The 16,101-nt window shown below is 36.1% G+C and overlaps 1 protein-coding gene and 1 long non-coding RNA gene across 3 annotated transcripts in view; one reads left to right on the top strand and one right to left on the bottom strand.

The window, feature by feature from the left end:
- The first annotated feature begins 6,148 nt into the window (after positions 1-6,148).
- On the top strand, positions 6,149-7,258 carry LOC100404519 (cerebellar degeneration related 1). Its single transcript, XM_003735837.6, is given in 4 exon segments — positions 6,149-6,356; positions 6,391-6,625; positions 6,628-6,990; positions 6,993-7,258. Coding segments are annotated over 4 exon segments (921 nt in total). The 5' UTR covers positions 6,149-6,218; the 3' UTR covers positions 7,178-7,258.
- A 3,971-nt stretch (positions 7,259-11,229) lies between these two features.
- Positions 11,230-16,101, bottom strand: part of LOC103790386 (uncharacterized) — a 66,531-nt gene continuing 61,659 nt past the window's right edge. For both annotated transcript variants that reach the window (XR_013531385.1, XR_004738822.3), the window contains one exon: positions 11,230-16,085. This is a non-coding gene — a long non-coding RNA (uncharacterized LOC103790386). The remainder of the gene's footprint in view (positions 16,086-16,101) is intronic.

Genomic DNA, 16,101 nt, shown 5'->3' with positions numbered 1-16,101 from the left:
AAAATTAGCCATGCGTGGTGGCACATGCCTACAATCCCAGCTACTTGGGAGGCTGAAACAGGAGAATCACTTGAACCTGGTTGGTGGAGCTTTTGGTGAGACAAAATTGTGCCATTGCACTCCAGCCTGGTCAACAAGAGCTATACTCTGTCTTAAAAATAAATAAATAATAAATAAAAATAAAATAAAAATTTAAAAGTCAATTCTAGATAGGTTAGAGTACTAAGCAATAAGAATTTACAAAATATTGGAAGAACTGGGCACACTGGCCCACACCTGTAGTCCCAGCTACTCAGGAGGCTAAGGCAGTAAGAGCTCTTTGGCTCAAGAGTTCAAGACCAGCGTGAGCAACACAGACAGACCATATCTCAAAAAACATATTTTTCATTTAGAAGAATATATAGGAGAATATTTTTATAATCTTTGGAGTGCATAAGCCTACCTAAGTATGAAACAAAAACAAGAAACTATAAAACAAATATTAAAATGTTTGTCTATTTATGTAATTAAATCTTCTTTATGGTAAATAGTGCCATAAATAAATTTAAAAGACCAATGATAAACATTTGCAATATACACCAGACAAAAAGATACTAACTCTAATATCCAGATATCTACAAATTAGTAAAGAAAAAAGACAAATGACACAACAAAAGAACAGGCAAAAATACAAACAAGCAATTTTTTACAAAAGAAATAAAAATAGCTAGTAAATGTATGAAAAGTTGCTTAACTTTAAAATTATTAGAGAAAAATTATTTAAGGAATGAGATTAGATTTTCTACCCAAAATATCGACGAAAGTAAAAACTATTAGCATTCAGCATACCAGCAGGGCAATTTAGCTCAAACATGTTGATGCAGAAATTATATTTCTCAGGTACTAGCTTTTAAAAATCCTCGTAAAAGTGCAGAAAACCTGAAAAGATGCTTTATATACCATTATCTATATTAGCAACAAACTGTTAACAACCTAAAGATCTATCATGTGCAAAGAACTGAATAAATAATAGATTGTAAAGATGCTTTATATAGCATTATCTATAATAGCAACAAACTGTTAACAACCTAAAGATCTAATGTGGAAAGAACTGAATATTGTATACCCTACTCTGGAATTTCCTGTAGCTCTTTTATAAAATGACTTTCTACTGAGCTGGAAAAAAGCAAGTTGCAGAATAAATGTTTAGGATGATTTTATTTTCTAAAACACATGCAAATACATTCAAGTAAATAAAAGGAGATGAGAAAGATACAAAACAAAGAGTCGTGGCTATCTTTGGTAGATAGGATTAGGAGAAGTGTATTTTCACTTTATATACTACTGCTTTTTTTTTTTTTACTTTTTACAATAAACTTATATTACTTTTATAACAAAAAATAAGCCCACCCTATAAAACACACACACACACACACACACACACACACACACACAGACACACACAGACACACACATCTCTATATATAAGATAAGCCCACCCTATAAATCTTGGGAGTACAGAAGCCTACAAATATATAGAAGAAGCCCACTGTATAAAACACATGCACATATACATATAATATATATACATATGCATACATACAAATATAATATATAATGTATATCTAATACATAATGTGTATATATTTATATATACATGTGTATGTATATAGATGAAACAAAAAAGTGATTTGAAATCTGACTACACAGAAGCAATTATTGTTAACATATCAGCACTTTTCACTTCATGTTATGTATTTTAATCATATTTTGGATCATATGCTATGTAATTTTGAGCTTGTTTTTCAATTAATATAATATTGCATTTCCCTATACCATTAAATACACATTAACATAAAGTTTAAATATATTTTAATTTGGAAAATAACACATGTTCAAAATAGAAAATTTTGAAAACGAAGACCCAAAAGAGAATGAAAATCCCACAGTCTTAACTACCCACAGATAAATTACTTTAAAAAATAATGAATGACAAATGTAAAGAATGGGATTAATAATCTTTAGATTGTGCACACTGTCTCATTGATTGATGCATGGTCCTCTTTTATTTTTACCCATTAACTTGTCTTTTTATTTAATGTTAATAATAATCATACAATTATTATATAATCAATGATAGGATTTTAATTAAAGAAGCACACCAACCACTACACAACACACCTGGGTACTAGAATATTAACCATAATGTGAATTAATGTACATAATCCTCCCATATCTGACCTTCTTTCCTCAACCTCAGTGACCATTATCTTCAATTTTTAAAATTTTTTTGCTTTTTAATAAATTATTTGTATGTGTATGTAGCCCTAAATAATATAGTGCTTAATTTTACTTGTTTTTGAATAATATAAAAAGGATATCCTATTATATGCAGTCTTTTGAGCCTTGACATCTTAATATTCTTGATGTAAAATCTACCCATATTGTTATATGTAGCTGTAGAATACTCTTATCATAACTATATAATATTTTATGTGAAATATACCATGATTTATCCATTTCCTTTTTGGGACTTTTACAACTAACATTTTAGTGTATATATTCTAGCTATTTTCCTGAAGGCATTTAGTTTTCCCTCTACAAAACATGAATATTATACATATTTTCTCTCACTGATGCTACCTTATGAACATATTCCCCTTTCAGTAAATATTCTTCTATGGTATAAATTTAAATGACTGCATGGTATTCCATTAGATAGTTACAATACAATATTTCAACCACTCCAACTGTTAGACATCTGATTGCTTATAATTTTTTGGCCATGATAAACATTATGATGTACATGGTCTTGTTTGGCTCAGTAAGTCTCCTTTTAGAAATTTATCCTAAGTATAAAGAAAATGTGGCACATATACACATTGGAATACTACACAGCCATATAAAAGGATGAGTTCATGTCCTTTACAGGACCATGGATGGACCTGGAAACCATCATTCTTAGCAAACTAACACAAGAACAGAAAACCAAACAGGACATGTTCTCACTCATAAGTGGGAGTTGAACAATGAGAACACGTGAATACAGGGAGAAGAACATCACACACTGGGGCCTGTTGGGGGTGGGGCGTTAGGGGAGAGAGAGCATTAGCAGAAATACCAATGTAGATGACGGGGTGATGGATGCAGCAAACCACTACAGTATGTTTATACCTCTGTAACAAACCTGCACGTCCTGCACATGTACCCCAGAACTTAAAGTATAATGAAAAAAAAAAAAAAGAAATTTATCCTAAGTAATATTCGAACATATCTGCACACAAATATGTATAGGAAAACCATGTAGAATGACACAGTTTGTGTTCTTCACACCTTACATAAAGTATGTTGCTGATCACAGAAGTTTTTATAATACAAAAAAATTGGAAGGAACTTAATGCCAATCAATAGGACATGGAGTAAACATTTATTAAAATTATTACAAAGCTGCACAGTAACTGACGTAGAAAGTTGCTCACAACTTACTAAGTGTAAGAAAGAAATAGGTTAAATTGCAGTATGATTACATTTTGTACAAGAAAAATATACTAATAAAAGTGCCTAGAAGAACATACACAAAAATGTTTACAGTGATTATCTCTGGATATTAAAATTATTTGAGAACTTATTTTCTTCAACTTGCTAACTTATATTTTGAAGTGTTTTCAACAGCAAAACTTGATTCCATGTATAAGAAAAAAAGATGAACAAATAATAGTTTTGTGCACAATCGTTTAAATATTTTTCTTGAATAGAAAATTCATTGTAAGAACTTAAAAGAAAATAAAATCATACATAATCCTGTCCATCCAGTGATAGTTTAGTCTCCAATACATTTAGTTATAGTCATTTGTCATTGATTATATATTTTAAAATAGTTGCCATCACACTTTGTGTAACCTTGTATGCTGATTTTTCACTAACATTACAAAATGAATATGCCATAGTATTTTAATGGAAGAATATTTCATCATAGGTAATGGCACATTTATTTAATCATTCCTTTAATGTCTAAGACTTAAGGTTTTTCTGTTTTTCACTATGCCAAATAACCATATGAGGAGTATCTTTGTGCATGAATTATCCACATTTTAGATAATTTCCTTGGACAGATTCCTTGAAGTGAAATATACTAAACCATTTTTGTATCCCTTGATATATATTTTCAAATAATACTTTATATATTTTTTAAGGCAAAAAAGTAGCAGGGGGAAAAAAAAGAGGTCAAAACACCTGGATCCCATGGCTGTTGTTAGCACTCAGATTAGTAAAACTGACATATAAACATGCTCTTTTATCAAAGTCACAAGGCTATATTGTAAGAACCCAATGAGAAAATAGATTCTTCAGTCACAATAAATGTGACTTCCTGAGGAATGCTTTCCTTGATTTTCCAGACTCTCATAGCATCCCATATGTACTTCTTCTTCACGGCTTTACAATTGACAAGTAAGTTTTTAATTATCTGTATATTGTTTGTTTCTCCCAGATGATTTTAATCTTTATCAAAACATGCCTGGCATATCGTTAGCACTCAATAAATATTTGTTGAATGAATGAATGAAGTGACAGTCAGCACTTTTAGTAAACTATAAATCATTAGACATTCAGAAGGTATTTCTATTTTAATTGATATTATTGTTATTGTTCCTTTTTATTATCATATAGATGATTCTAAATCTTTAGAGATTCCCCGCCTAACTATAAATTTCATTATGTGGTTTTCTTCCTTTTCATGCCAGCCAAAGGCATGGGTAGCAACATTGCTGAAAGCACCTGGTGGGAGCTGAGACTTAGAGAACCAAGTTCTTTAGATCAGCATGTTGGGATTTAAGGAGTTGTAGCTACCATCAGTCGGACACAATGAAGTGGTCAGGAACCCAGGAGGTTGTGATATTTGAAGCAGGTAGATGCTGGAAGTTAGAAATAAACTAATGGTAAGTGCTCCACATGGTAAGGTGCAATCTGGAGAATAGTCAGTAATAAGGGATTCGGATAGATAGAAGAGTTAAATTCCAAGCACCAGGACTCAAAGCATGGAGCTAAGAATATGATTCTGAAGCAAAGGGTAATTGAACTCAGTGCTCCCTTATATTCTTCCAGCCAAAACTGAAAATGGTATCAGAAAGTGTTTGCACCTATTTACATATACATGACCAAGGGAATGGTAGTAGCTGGTTGGGGAATAAAAGCTATGAATACAGATAGATTCTGGTAGTGACAGGATCACAAAAGACCATTTGTATATGAGATTGTATAATTTTCTACACATAATATGGAAGCAATTGATCTTTGGATCACATCATTCTATCATGATTTTAAACAGCAGATATTATAGCATAGTGGTTACAATCACGGACTCTGGCAACAGGCTAGCCGGGTTTAAAATTCTGGCTCTATTATTTCATAGTTGTGTCCTGTGGACAATTTACTTCACCTCTGTGTGCCAGTTTCCTCATCTGTAAAATAGGGATAATGATAGTATCTAGATTCAATGGGTTGTTGTGAAGATTAAATGAGTGAGGATCTTAGTATGTGAGGATTAAATGAATAAGGATCTTTGAACAGTGCCTGGACATAGCAAATGCTATGTTAAGTGTTATTGTTGTTATTATTATTATACTACTTTTTAATCACATCATAAGACCAACAATAAAAGTTAATATCATTTAAAATGGACAAAGAGTACACTACATGTTAACTTTACCTAAAATACCAGTCTTAAGCAGGACTTTTCCTTATTAAATAAAAATTTCACTTAGACCTAAACATATAAAAACTGCAAGCACTAGTGAAGTAGTAAAATTTATTGCAGCAGTCCTATCCGGTTATTCTGCAGAAGCTTTATTATGGACACTATCTTTAAAAGTTGTAGGGATTAAATACTCATTTCCTAATCATAAAAAAAAACTGCAGTACAGTTGATTCATAAGATCTGGTCTATAAGGAGGAATGTCCCATTAAATGTTTTTTGAAGCTAATTCAACTAGAAGCAGAAATGGTTGAGTTGGAAGATTTTTCTGTAGAGTGATATTAACATGGGAAGGCTTAGATGGAAGAAGACTAGATTTGAAAACCCCTGGGCCTGGGGAAAGGTGGGAAGACTTGGACTACAGAACATATTAGAATACCTGGATACTACAGACCTGAATGTTAGAAGATCAGCACACTGGAGACGTCGGAAGACATGGATATTGAGCCATTGATGGAAGACTGGGTAGGTGTTGGAAGACCTGAAGATGTTGGAAGACATGAAGATGCTGGAAGACACACAAATGCTGGAAGACGTGGAGATGTTGGAAGACAAGCAGATTCTGGAAGCCCTGGAGATGCTGGAAGACATGGATTTGTTGGAAGACGTCGCTTAGTTGGAAGACATATTTTCAGGAAGACGTGGATTTTCTGGAAGACATGGCTTCATTGGAAGACATGATTTTTCTGGAAGACGTACCTTTGTTGGAAGACGTACCTTTGTTGGAAGACGTACCTTTGTTGGAAGACGTACTTTTGTTGGAAGACACAGGTAGGCTGGAAGACATTAATTTAATGGAAGACATGGCTTTTTTGGAAGACGTGGATTTGCTGGAAGACACGGATTTCCTGGAAGACCTGGATTTTTCGGAAGCCATGTAGTTGAGGGAAGACAAGGATTTGTGGAAGACATGGACAGTCTGGAAGACCTGGATACTTTTGGAAGACGTGGATTTTCTGGAAGACATGGCTTTTTTGGAAGACGTAGATTTTCAGGAAGACCCGAATTATCCGGAAGACCTGGATTGTTTGGAAGACGTGGATTTTCTGGAAGACTGGGAGGTTACTGGAAGACACGAATTTTCTGGAAGACATGGACTTTCTGGAAGACGTGGATCTTCAGGAAGACATATATTGGCTGGAAGACCTGGATTTTTTCCGGAAGACGTGGATTAACTGGAAGACCTGGATTTGGTGGAAGACGTAGATTTTTCTGGAAGACACTGACTGACTGGAAGACCTGGATTTCATTCTGGAAGACACTGACTGGAAGACCTGGATTTCTTTCTGGAAGACACTGATTGACTGGAAGATCTGGATATTTCCGGAAGCACTAGATTTATTGGAAGACTTGGATTTGGTGGAAGACATATTTTTCTGGAAGACATGGATTAGCTGGAAGACGTGGATTTTCCTGGAAGATCTGGATTTGTTGGAAGACCTATAATTGCTGGAAGACTGGATTTACTGGAAGACTTGGAGGTTCTTGGAAGACATGGATTGCCTGGAAGACGTGGATTGTCTGGAAGACGTGGATTTTCTGGAAGCTCAGGATTGTCTGGAAGACCTTGAGATTGTTGGAAGACTTGAAGTCGCTGGAAGACCTGGAGTTGCTGGAAGACGTTGACACTGGCGCCAGTGGAAACCCTGGACATTGGGAACATTGTGAGCACAGGACGTTGGAAACATTGCAATAGATTTTAAAGACATTGGTTATTCTGGATATTGACGATTCTGGAGGCCCTGAACATTGGCATATTAAATATTGGAAGTCATAGAAACTGAAATCTCTGGAAATTATAGATATTGTAAGTCCTGTACCTTGGAACTCCAAAATACTGGCAGATATGAACAACAGCAGATGTAGACATTTAGAAATTCTAAAATGAGAAGCCCTGTATATTGGGAGACATTGGTAAGCATGGATATTGACATGTTTATGCCAAAAGACAATTTGGAAAAATTAAATTTTAATGAGGTTGGAGGTCAAGAATACTGCCAGCCTGGACAATATGAGACCAGGATATTAAGAGATCTATTTATTCAAACATGAGGATATTGAAGTACCTGAAAACTCTGAGATGTAGTTCTTGCAGGTATTTAATAACTTGGGCATTGGAGGAATTGGCAGTGAAAAGACACTGTAAAACTAAAATGTAGGAGACATTTAAAAATGTGGAAACTGAACGATGTAAGTGCTGGAAGACATTGAAGAAGCTAGGCTTAAACACTGTGAAATACATAGGCTCTGGAAGAACTGTATATAGGAGACATTGGAGGATTAGGACCATAGAAGACTTGTAATTTAGAACTCCGGATCCTAAAAGACAAGAGCTGAACTTCGAAGATGGACTGTTGGAAATATTAGAAGACTTAAATTTTTAATGACTCCAATATTGGGAAGTTTAGAAAACAAAGTCATTGGAGATGGTGCATGATGGGAACTGGAACATACGGATGTTATAATATTTGGAAGAGCTGGCAATTGATATTGGAAGCTGCAAGCTTAGAAGACTTGAGTTAGAGAAATGGAAGAATAGAAAGGCCTAATCTTAATGGTATTGGAAAGTCATGTTAAAAGACAGTAGCAATATTGAAAGAGTTGTGTATTAGGGCCTAGATATTAAATTAAAACACATCATGAAACTACTCTTGTAGTCTTTAATACTATTGCATCTCTTCTGCTAAAAAGCAAAACAAGGAAATATCATCTTAGGAAGGTAAGAAAGAGAAGGCAGGGTAATTCAAGAAAAAGCATATAGCTTAAATGGTTTGGAAGCTATCTTCATAGTCTCAATGAACTGGCCTTATGGGTTAACAAGATGGGAATGGGAAATTATCAAAGAATAAGCAGTATCTAGCTTAAGAGAACTGCTTGGCTTTAGATCACAGATAAATGAACATTTTCTGTAAAGGTTCAGAGGTAAATATTTAAGGCTTTACAGGTCCATGGTCTCTGTTACAACCACTCAACTCTCCCATTGTAGTGTAGTTACAGACAGTAAGTAAATGAATGGGAATGGCTGTGCTGCAATAAAACCTGACTTAAAAAAAACAGTTGGGCTTCATTTGGCCCAAGGGCCTTAGTTTGCCATGCCCTGCTCTAATGCCAAATCAAGGATAGGGTAAAGTCAAGTACATTCCAGGCTAGCATTCGCATATAGAGAACAAACAGAGAAATTTGAAGCCCGATGCTAAAGAGCAATATCATGTGCCATAATGATACTCAGGAGATGAAGCTAGCAAGAACCTAAGAATGGGGTTTAGATCTCTAGGCAATTGTTTGGAAAATTGCCCAAATAGGGAGTCTTGTATTCAGAGCCAAAATTAAATTGGTTGCATTCAAGGGCCCAACCAGTAGGGCTGAGGATCAATGAGGATGTCCTCCTAATTTAGTAGGCTGGAAGTTCAAGAAAATTATTGAAGAGCCAGGTGTGGTGTTTCATACCTGTAATCTCAGCACTTTGGAAGACCAAGGTGGGCGGATCACAAGGTCAGGAGTTTGAGACCAGCCTGACCAACATGGTGAAACTCTGTCTCTACTAAAAATACAAAAATTAGCTGGGCATGGTGGCATGTGCCTGTAATTCCAGCTACTCAGGAGGCTGAGGCGAAAGAATTGCTTGAACCCGTGAGGCAGAGGTGGCAGTGAGCCAAGATTGTGTGACTGCACTCCAGCCTGGGTGACAGAGTGATACTCCATCTCAAAAAAAAAAAAAGTTAGAGAAGAAATCCACCCCTATAAATTGGACATATATGGAGGGGAAAAGGAAAAAGATTATAGCTTGGTAGACTCTTCTTAGGCATCCTGGCTTCAGGTAATATATGCAATTTCTTAAGAGACAAAGAGCTTAAGTGATGAGCTTAAGGGATTAGAGTTGAGCTATGATGGGCTGAAGGCCCTTAGTACTTAGATGAGGCTGAGGAAGTCAGGAGCTATCACATATATTACATGAAAGAGAACATTGGCATACAAAACTGGGAAAGTACACTGGAACTGGGCCTTGCATGATTAAAAGATCAAGTAGGAGAATATATAAACAATGGGTGGTCATTAAACATCTTTGAACAAAGAGGTATTAGAAGCAGAACTATACATAAGAGAAGTCTGCTGAGCAGCAAGGCGCGGAATAGCAAAGACTACTAGATATATATAGTAGAACACCTAACACTCCAAGCTGAAACACTTGAAGGGTTGGGATGTGAGGCTAATATAGTTATGCAGGTAAGTGGTAGTGGGGGCTAGAATTAAGGCAGTGACATTTCTGTCACTCAAGAGACACAGCATCAGAGTTATGATGACTACTCAGCATTCTGAATACCACTATTTTTAACTTCCTGAATGCCATCATAGAATACGTGAAATACAAAGAAGTTCAGAAGCCAGCTGTGAGGAAGTTTCCTTCCCTACTAAGATTACGTAGACTTAAAAAAATTCTATCAAAAGGCAGCTGAGCTAATAGCTTGGTGGTCAAGCCAAGCAGGTCCTATTTAGCTTTATCTTTATCCATATCACAGTTACTTAATTTTCTTTGAAGTGGAAACAAGTGGATGGATTATTTTCTAGAGAATAGGAACATATCCGTGTCCAAAACTGTGATTACCTCTAGTCACCACACAAATAAATGTCATGCAATAATAACCACATAATAGAATAAAGAATCACTGCAGATCCGGGAGTAATTTACAGAAAAGGAAATTATTGATTCAGGTATCCCTCATCAGCAAACAAAAATAAATACTAGAACTCATTTTTAAACTTCCTTCTCTCATCTTAAAACCATCATGCATACCTTAATTTGAGGGAAATTAACTATCAAAATGTTAAAATGTTGCAAAGATAGATACAAATTCATATTCTAGTTGCATAATGCTTATTCATGTTATAATAATAATCATAACAGCAATTTATTGAGCGCTTACTATATGCCAGGCACTGTACTAAGCATTTCATATAATCTTATAACAATCTTACAATGCAGGTATTTTTGACCCCATTTTACAGATCAGAAACTGAGTCTGGAATGGTTAAGAAATATGCCCACAGTCACACAGCTGGTATTTGGTAGGAGCAGGATTTCAAAGCAGATCCGTGTGATTACAAAGCCTTGGCTCTGTGCTCATTCTACACAGCCCAGTTATCCAGGGGTTATACTGCCAGGACTAAGCACAACTCACCCAAAAAGAGGGAGCCCCCAGCCCAGAGCAAACAAGAAGTCAGTGGCAAAGCCCTCACTTGAAGTCCCATTTTCTTATCATTGTGACACTCACTATATCACCGCCAAGTACTCAAGAACCAACTCTAGGTGCTTGCAAAGATGAGTTAATTATATCTTTGGCTTTATGTAGCTAGCAATGCTACAATGAAAGATGAAGCTGCAATGTCTCAAACACAATAGACTCATACTTAATTTCTCAATATTTGTCATTTGTGCTAATACTTGTTCTTTCATTTATTTTCTATTTGATTTTATAGTTCCCAGTAATATATATACTCTGTTCATAGTATATCGTATTTATTTCTGAGTTCTTAACCATAACACACTGGCTTCAAAGGCCATTAAAAGGTAATAATACTATGTAAAGTTCAGTGATCAATGCGTTTCACATCATAAACGTTGCTCACACAAGCTTCTAGACTGTATGTACTGTCAAAACCCTTTATTAGCATTTGGGTGGTAGAAGCTATGTAATCCAAACACGTAATTTAAAGTTTTCTCTGCATCTCGAACTTAATAAGATTTTAAACAAAAAGTTTGTTTTAAATGTAATACAAGTTTCCTAACATATTCTTTATATTTCATCAGCCTGGGCTGCCCTTTCTCCTCACCCCCCTTTTTTTTTCCTTTTGTAGCAATGGTTAAATATGTTTTTAAAGAAAGAAATTTCCAGCACTTCACAATATTTAACTCAAGAATTTACCCAAACGATTGACAACAGATTCTCTCCACTCAAACTGTACATAAAACATGCTAAAAGAAATTTCAGTTTTTATATTTCGGGGACTATTCTTAAAGAAGAAAAAAAATGCCCATTTACATGGCAGCGTTGTCATTAACTTCTATTTCTACCTTTAGCTTATACCAAACTTTCAGGTCCTCCTTCCAGTTTTACAGACTTGTTGAACTCAACCACAGTAAAATGTTCTTTCACTCTCATCAGTGATACTTCCTAGGTTGTTTTAACTGGATATTGTCTTAAACAATAATTAGACTTATCCCATTATTTTATTTCAAATGACCTGGGACCTAGAAAAATGTTTCAATATATCAAGCCAAGGTCCTTTGACAATTAAAATCATATAATAGTCAATTTCTCATCACTTATAAGAGTTTCTAGTTGATATAATTCAATTTAAACTTTTATTTCTCTAATTCTGGTCAAACTAAATGAAAAAAATATTGCCAAGGTAGTAATCTCAATAAATGGTAAAATTATCAAAACAGCTCATTCGTTAAAGTCATACAGAACCACTGATTATACTAATGAAAATATCATTCACTTAAAAATATTTACCTGTATACATGATTAAGAATAAGCAAATGATCTATGAAAACAAAGAATTCACCATAGAGAGTTCTCTGCTTTGGTTTATGGAAACAATAGATAAAAAATATTAGAGCACTTTACACACAATATCCGTGCATTATTTTTCCTAAACCCTATAACCCAGAGGGAAAGAAAAGCAACTATCACAGAAAAAGAAATTCCCAGTTGGTACTTCCTCTCTTTCCTTTAAGATAATTGATGCTTCTATTGCCTTGTTTCTATGGCATTATGCTCTACTTTCTTTTCTGGGAGGGACTAAAATATGGTAAAACGTGAACCATGAGCACAATTACGCAATGCAATAATACTCCTCTTTACCTTGGTCTCTATGAAAAAGTTTAGGTATTCTCAAAATCAACCACTGACATTGATGGAGCTTTCTCTCAAAGTAATAGAATAGAAAGACTTTAGACACCAAGTGGTCTTATCCTCTCACTTGAAAGACAAGGCAACACAGGAGTGACTTGAATAAGACCATTCATTGAACTAGTGGCAGAACAAACACTTTGAATCAAGGTTTCCTAGTTCCTGGACCCACTACCATTTATATTTTCTATCATAATTTTCTTTAGCTTTAAAACAGTTTGCATGCCATGGCTATATAAAGAAACACTGGAGGAACTTTTGAAATATACAGATTCTGGCCCTATCCCTGACTGAGCACGTCTGTGTGCAGTTCCTTGAAATTTATATTTTTCAAAGCTTTCTGTCATTACTCTGATATACAGTCAGTGTTGAGAACAACTGTGGTTTAGATCAAGAGCATAAGCTCTCCTGGAACTGTGGCAAATCACTAGATCCACAATATCCTACAATGGGTTTTCAATCTTCATCTTCCTCATTTGAGCATGTTGAAGAACATCTGTCATCTCAACCATAATCATGCAAGCAAGCCCTTTTTTTAAATCATTTCACTTTAGGTTCTGGGATACGTGTGCAAAATGTGCAGGTTTGTTATACAGGTATACATGTGCCATGGTGGTTTGCTGCATCCATCACTCCATCATCTAGGTTCTAACCCCCGCAAGCATTAGGTATTTGTCCTAATGCTCTCCCTCCCCTTCCTCCCACTCCCCAGCAGGCCCTGGTGTGTGTTGTTCCCTTCCTCGTGTCCATGTGTTCTCATTGTTCAACTCCCACTTATAAGTGAGAACATGTGGTGTTTGGTTTTCTGTTCCTATGTTAGTTTGCTGAGAATGATGGCTTCCAGCTTCATCCATGTACAGACAAAGGGTATGATCTCAATTCTTTTTTATGGCTACATAGTATTCCATAGTATACATGTGCCACATATTTTTATCCGGCCTATCACTGATGGGCATTTGGGTTGATTCCAAGTCTTTGCTATTGTGAACAGTGTCACAATAAACATAAGCGTGCATGTGACTTTATAGTAGAATGTTTTATAATCCTTTCAGTATATACCCAGTAATGGGATTGCTGGGTCAATACTTCTGGTTCTAGATCCTTGAGGAATCGCCACACTGTCTTCCAAAATTATTAAACTAATTTACACTCCCACCAACTGTGTAAGAATATTCCTACTCCTCCACAGCCTCACCAGCATCTGTTGTTTCCTGACTTGTTAATAAGCCCCATTCTGGCTGGCCTAACACTTGGCAGGCGTGCATGAGCCAACACAGGACACACCTAGAGCAGGTAGGTACATGACCGCCGGAGTAACAAGACCCCCTGGGGGTGGCATGAGGAAGGAAGGAAGCGGGACTGACGGTACTGGATGCACCTGGCCCCAGCCCTGAGCACGCCCCTGGACAAACCCTTGTGTCGAGGGCTCACTTTCAATAGATCGCAGTGAGGGAGCTGCTCTGTTACTCATGAAACCCCGACCCAGAAGCAGGTAGTCTAGGAACGGTTTAGCGCCAGGTTTTCCACTAACGTTGGGTGACAGATGAGGGGGCAGCCACCTTTCTGGCCACGCTCCATTTCCCAGGATGAGGAGCTCTGCGCACCAGACCCCAGTCTGGTGTCTCATTGCAGTTTTGATTTGCATTTCTCTAATGATCAGTGATGAACTTTTAAAAATATTTTTTTGGCCACAGAAGTGCCTTCTTTTGAGAAGCGTCTGTTCATATCCTTTGCCCACTTTTTGATGGGGTTGTTTTTTTCTTGTAAATTTAAGTTCCTTGTAGATTCTGGATATTAGACCTTTGTCAGATGGGTAGATTACAAAAATTTTCTACTATTTTTTGGGTTGTCTGCTCATTCTGATGCTAGTTTCTTTTGCTGTGCAGAAGCCCTTTTAAACTTTTTTTCCTTTTCCTTGAAAATATCAAACTCACATATAGTTCACAGACTGGGGAGAAAATCACTGGACTCCCTCACGCCAAATCTCACATTGAGTGGGCTCGTTTCCTGCTTCCTACAAAACCAAATTCAATTTATTCTCTGGTGTCAGTTTTTCACACTGCTGTTTACAACATGTTTTTCTCATTACTGTACATAAATTTCATCATTCCAGGTTGTCTTTATGCTGTCTCAAGTTACATAAAGTCTCTTTTCGGCAAGCACACGCCAATGAATGATCTTTCTTCTTTTCTCTATTCAGGTTTTCTGTGCATCATTATCAGGTATAGTGATGATGCCAGTGCTGTGAATCTGGCACAAATAGCAATTAAGACAGACACAGCAGCAATGTTATGTGGACTTCTTTTCTATTCCCCAGAATAACTGTCCAACTGAGTTCAAAATGGACATCAGTTGGGAATGTGTACAAGCAGCCAAAAAAAAAAAAAAAAAAAAAAAACCAGGCAGGTTCATCATATGTCTTCGCCCGAAATTCTTAGAACAAGATATTAGCATCATATTTCTGACGTTGTGATTTTTTTTCCCTCTGTTAAATCTGCCTGGAAAATTCCAAACATCCAAAATTAAAACAACCATAACAACAACTTCTGTAAAATAATTGAATTGAATAAAGTAAATACATGGAATTACAGAGGATATTTAAAAACAATCTGAGAATGAAGTCTCTATCACCTTCAGAGAACAGGAAGTAACAACGTCCGTTTTCTGGAGGATATTTAACTCTTCAAATCACTGGGGAGGCCAGATATGAAAACAGAGAGGAGCTATGAAAATGAACACTAGCAGCTGCTTCTGCTTGATTAGGTATCAAAGGAAATCTGGAAATTTAACCATAAAGGCTGAGCCTTTCAGGATCAGCCAACAGCTAACATATATAATTGCTGCAAAACAAATGATCTTAACTTATACCAAACTAGTCCTTTCTGGTGAGATCGCAAGTTAGGCTTAATCAGAATTAAAGCAAATTTCAGGTCAAGAGTACAAAATCAAATTATCCCACCAAGCAGAGTAGTAGCTCCCTCCTTAACTGCTATAGTTGAGTTCCTGAAACTCTAATAAACTGTGTAGGAGGAATTTAAGAGCTTTTAGGAAAAAATGGGCCAGGGATGTATTATGAAAGCCCAGATAATTAGCTTGTTCACCAAAATAAAACAAAATAAATACCAATGATATTTTATGTTAGCGATAGTGGATATCAGGCAATTAATTTCCTTTCTGACCTCAAGATGAAGATGATAATGCATCAGTGAAAATGCTTGGTTATAACAGTAGTAACAGGGAAAGAATAGAGAAAATTGCATTTCATCTGAAGAGATGTAAGCTCAGTCTTCTTCTCTTCTCTCATCCCCAGCACACGAATCATCACATCAACTGAGCCATCAGAGTCTGAATCCCAAGGTTCAACTTGTGTGCGACATTTCTACTTCCTGTTTGCAGAACGGGTTTGAATGACATGGTCTAATTGTCCAACCTCTTCTCCCCTGTCAAGCAAGCAGA

This window comes from Callithrix jacchus, chromosome X, assembly GCF_049354715.1.
Source record: "Callithrix jacchus isolate 240 chromosome X, calJac240_pri, whole genome shotgun sequence".
NCBI classification, from domain to species: Eukaryota; Metazoa; Chordata; class Mammalia; order Primates; family Cebidae; genus Callithrix; species Callithrix jacchus.
This window is presented reverse-complemented; position numbering and strand designations above follow the sequence as displayed.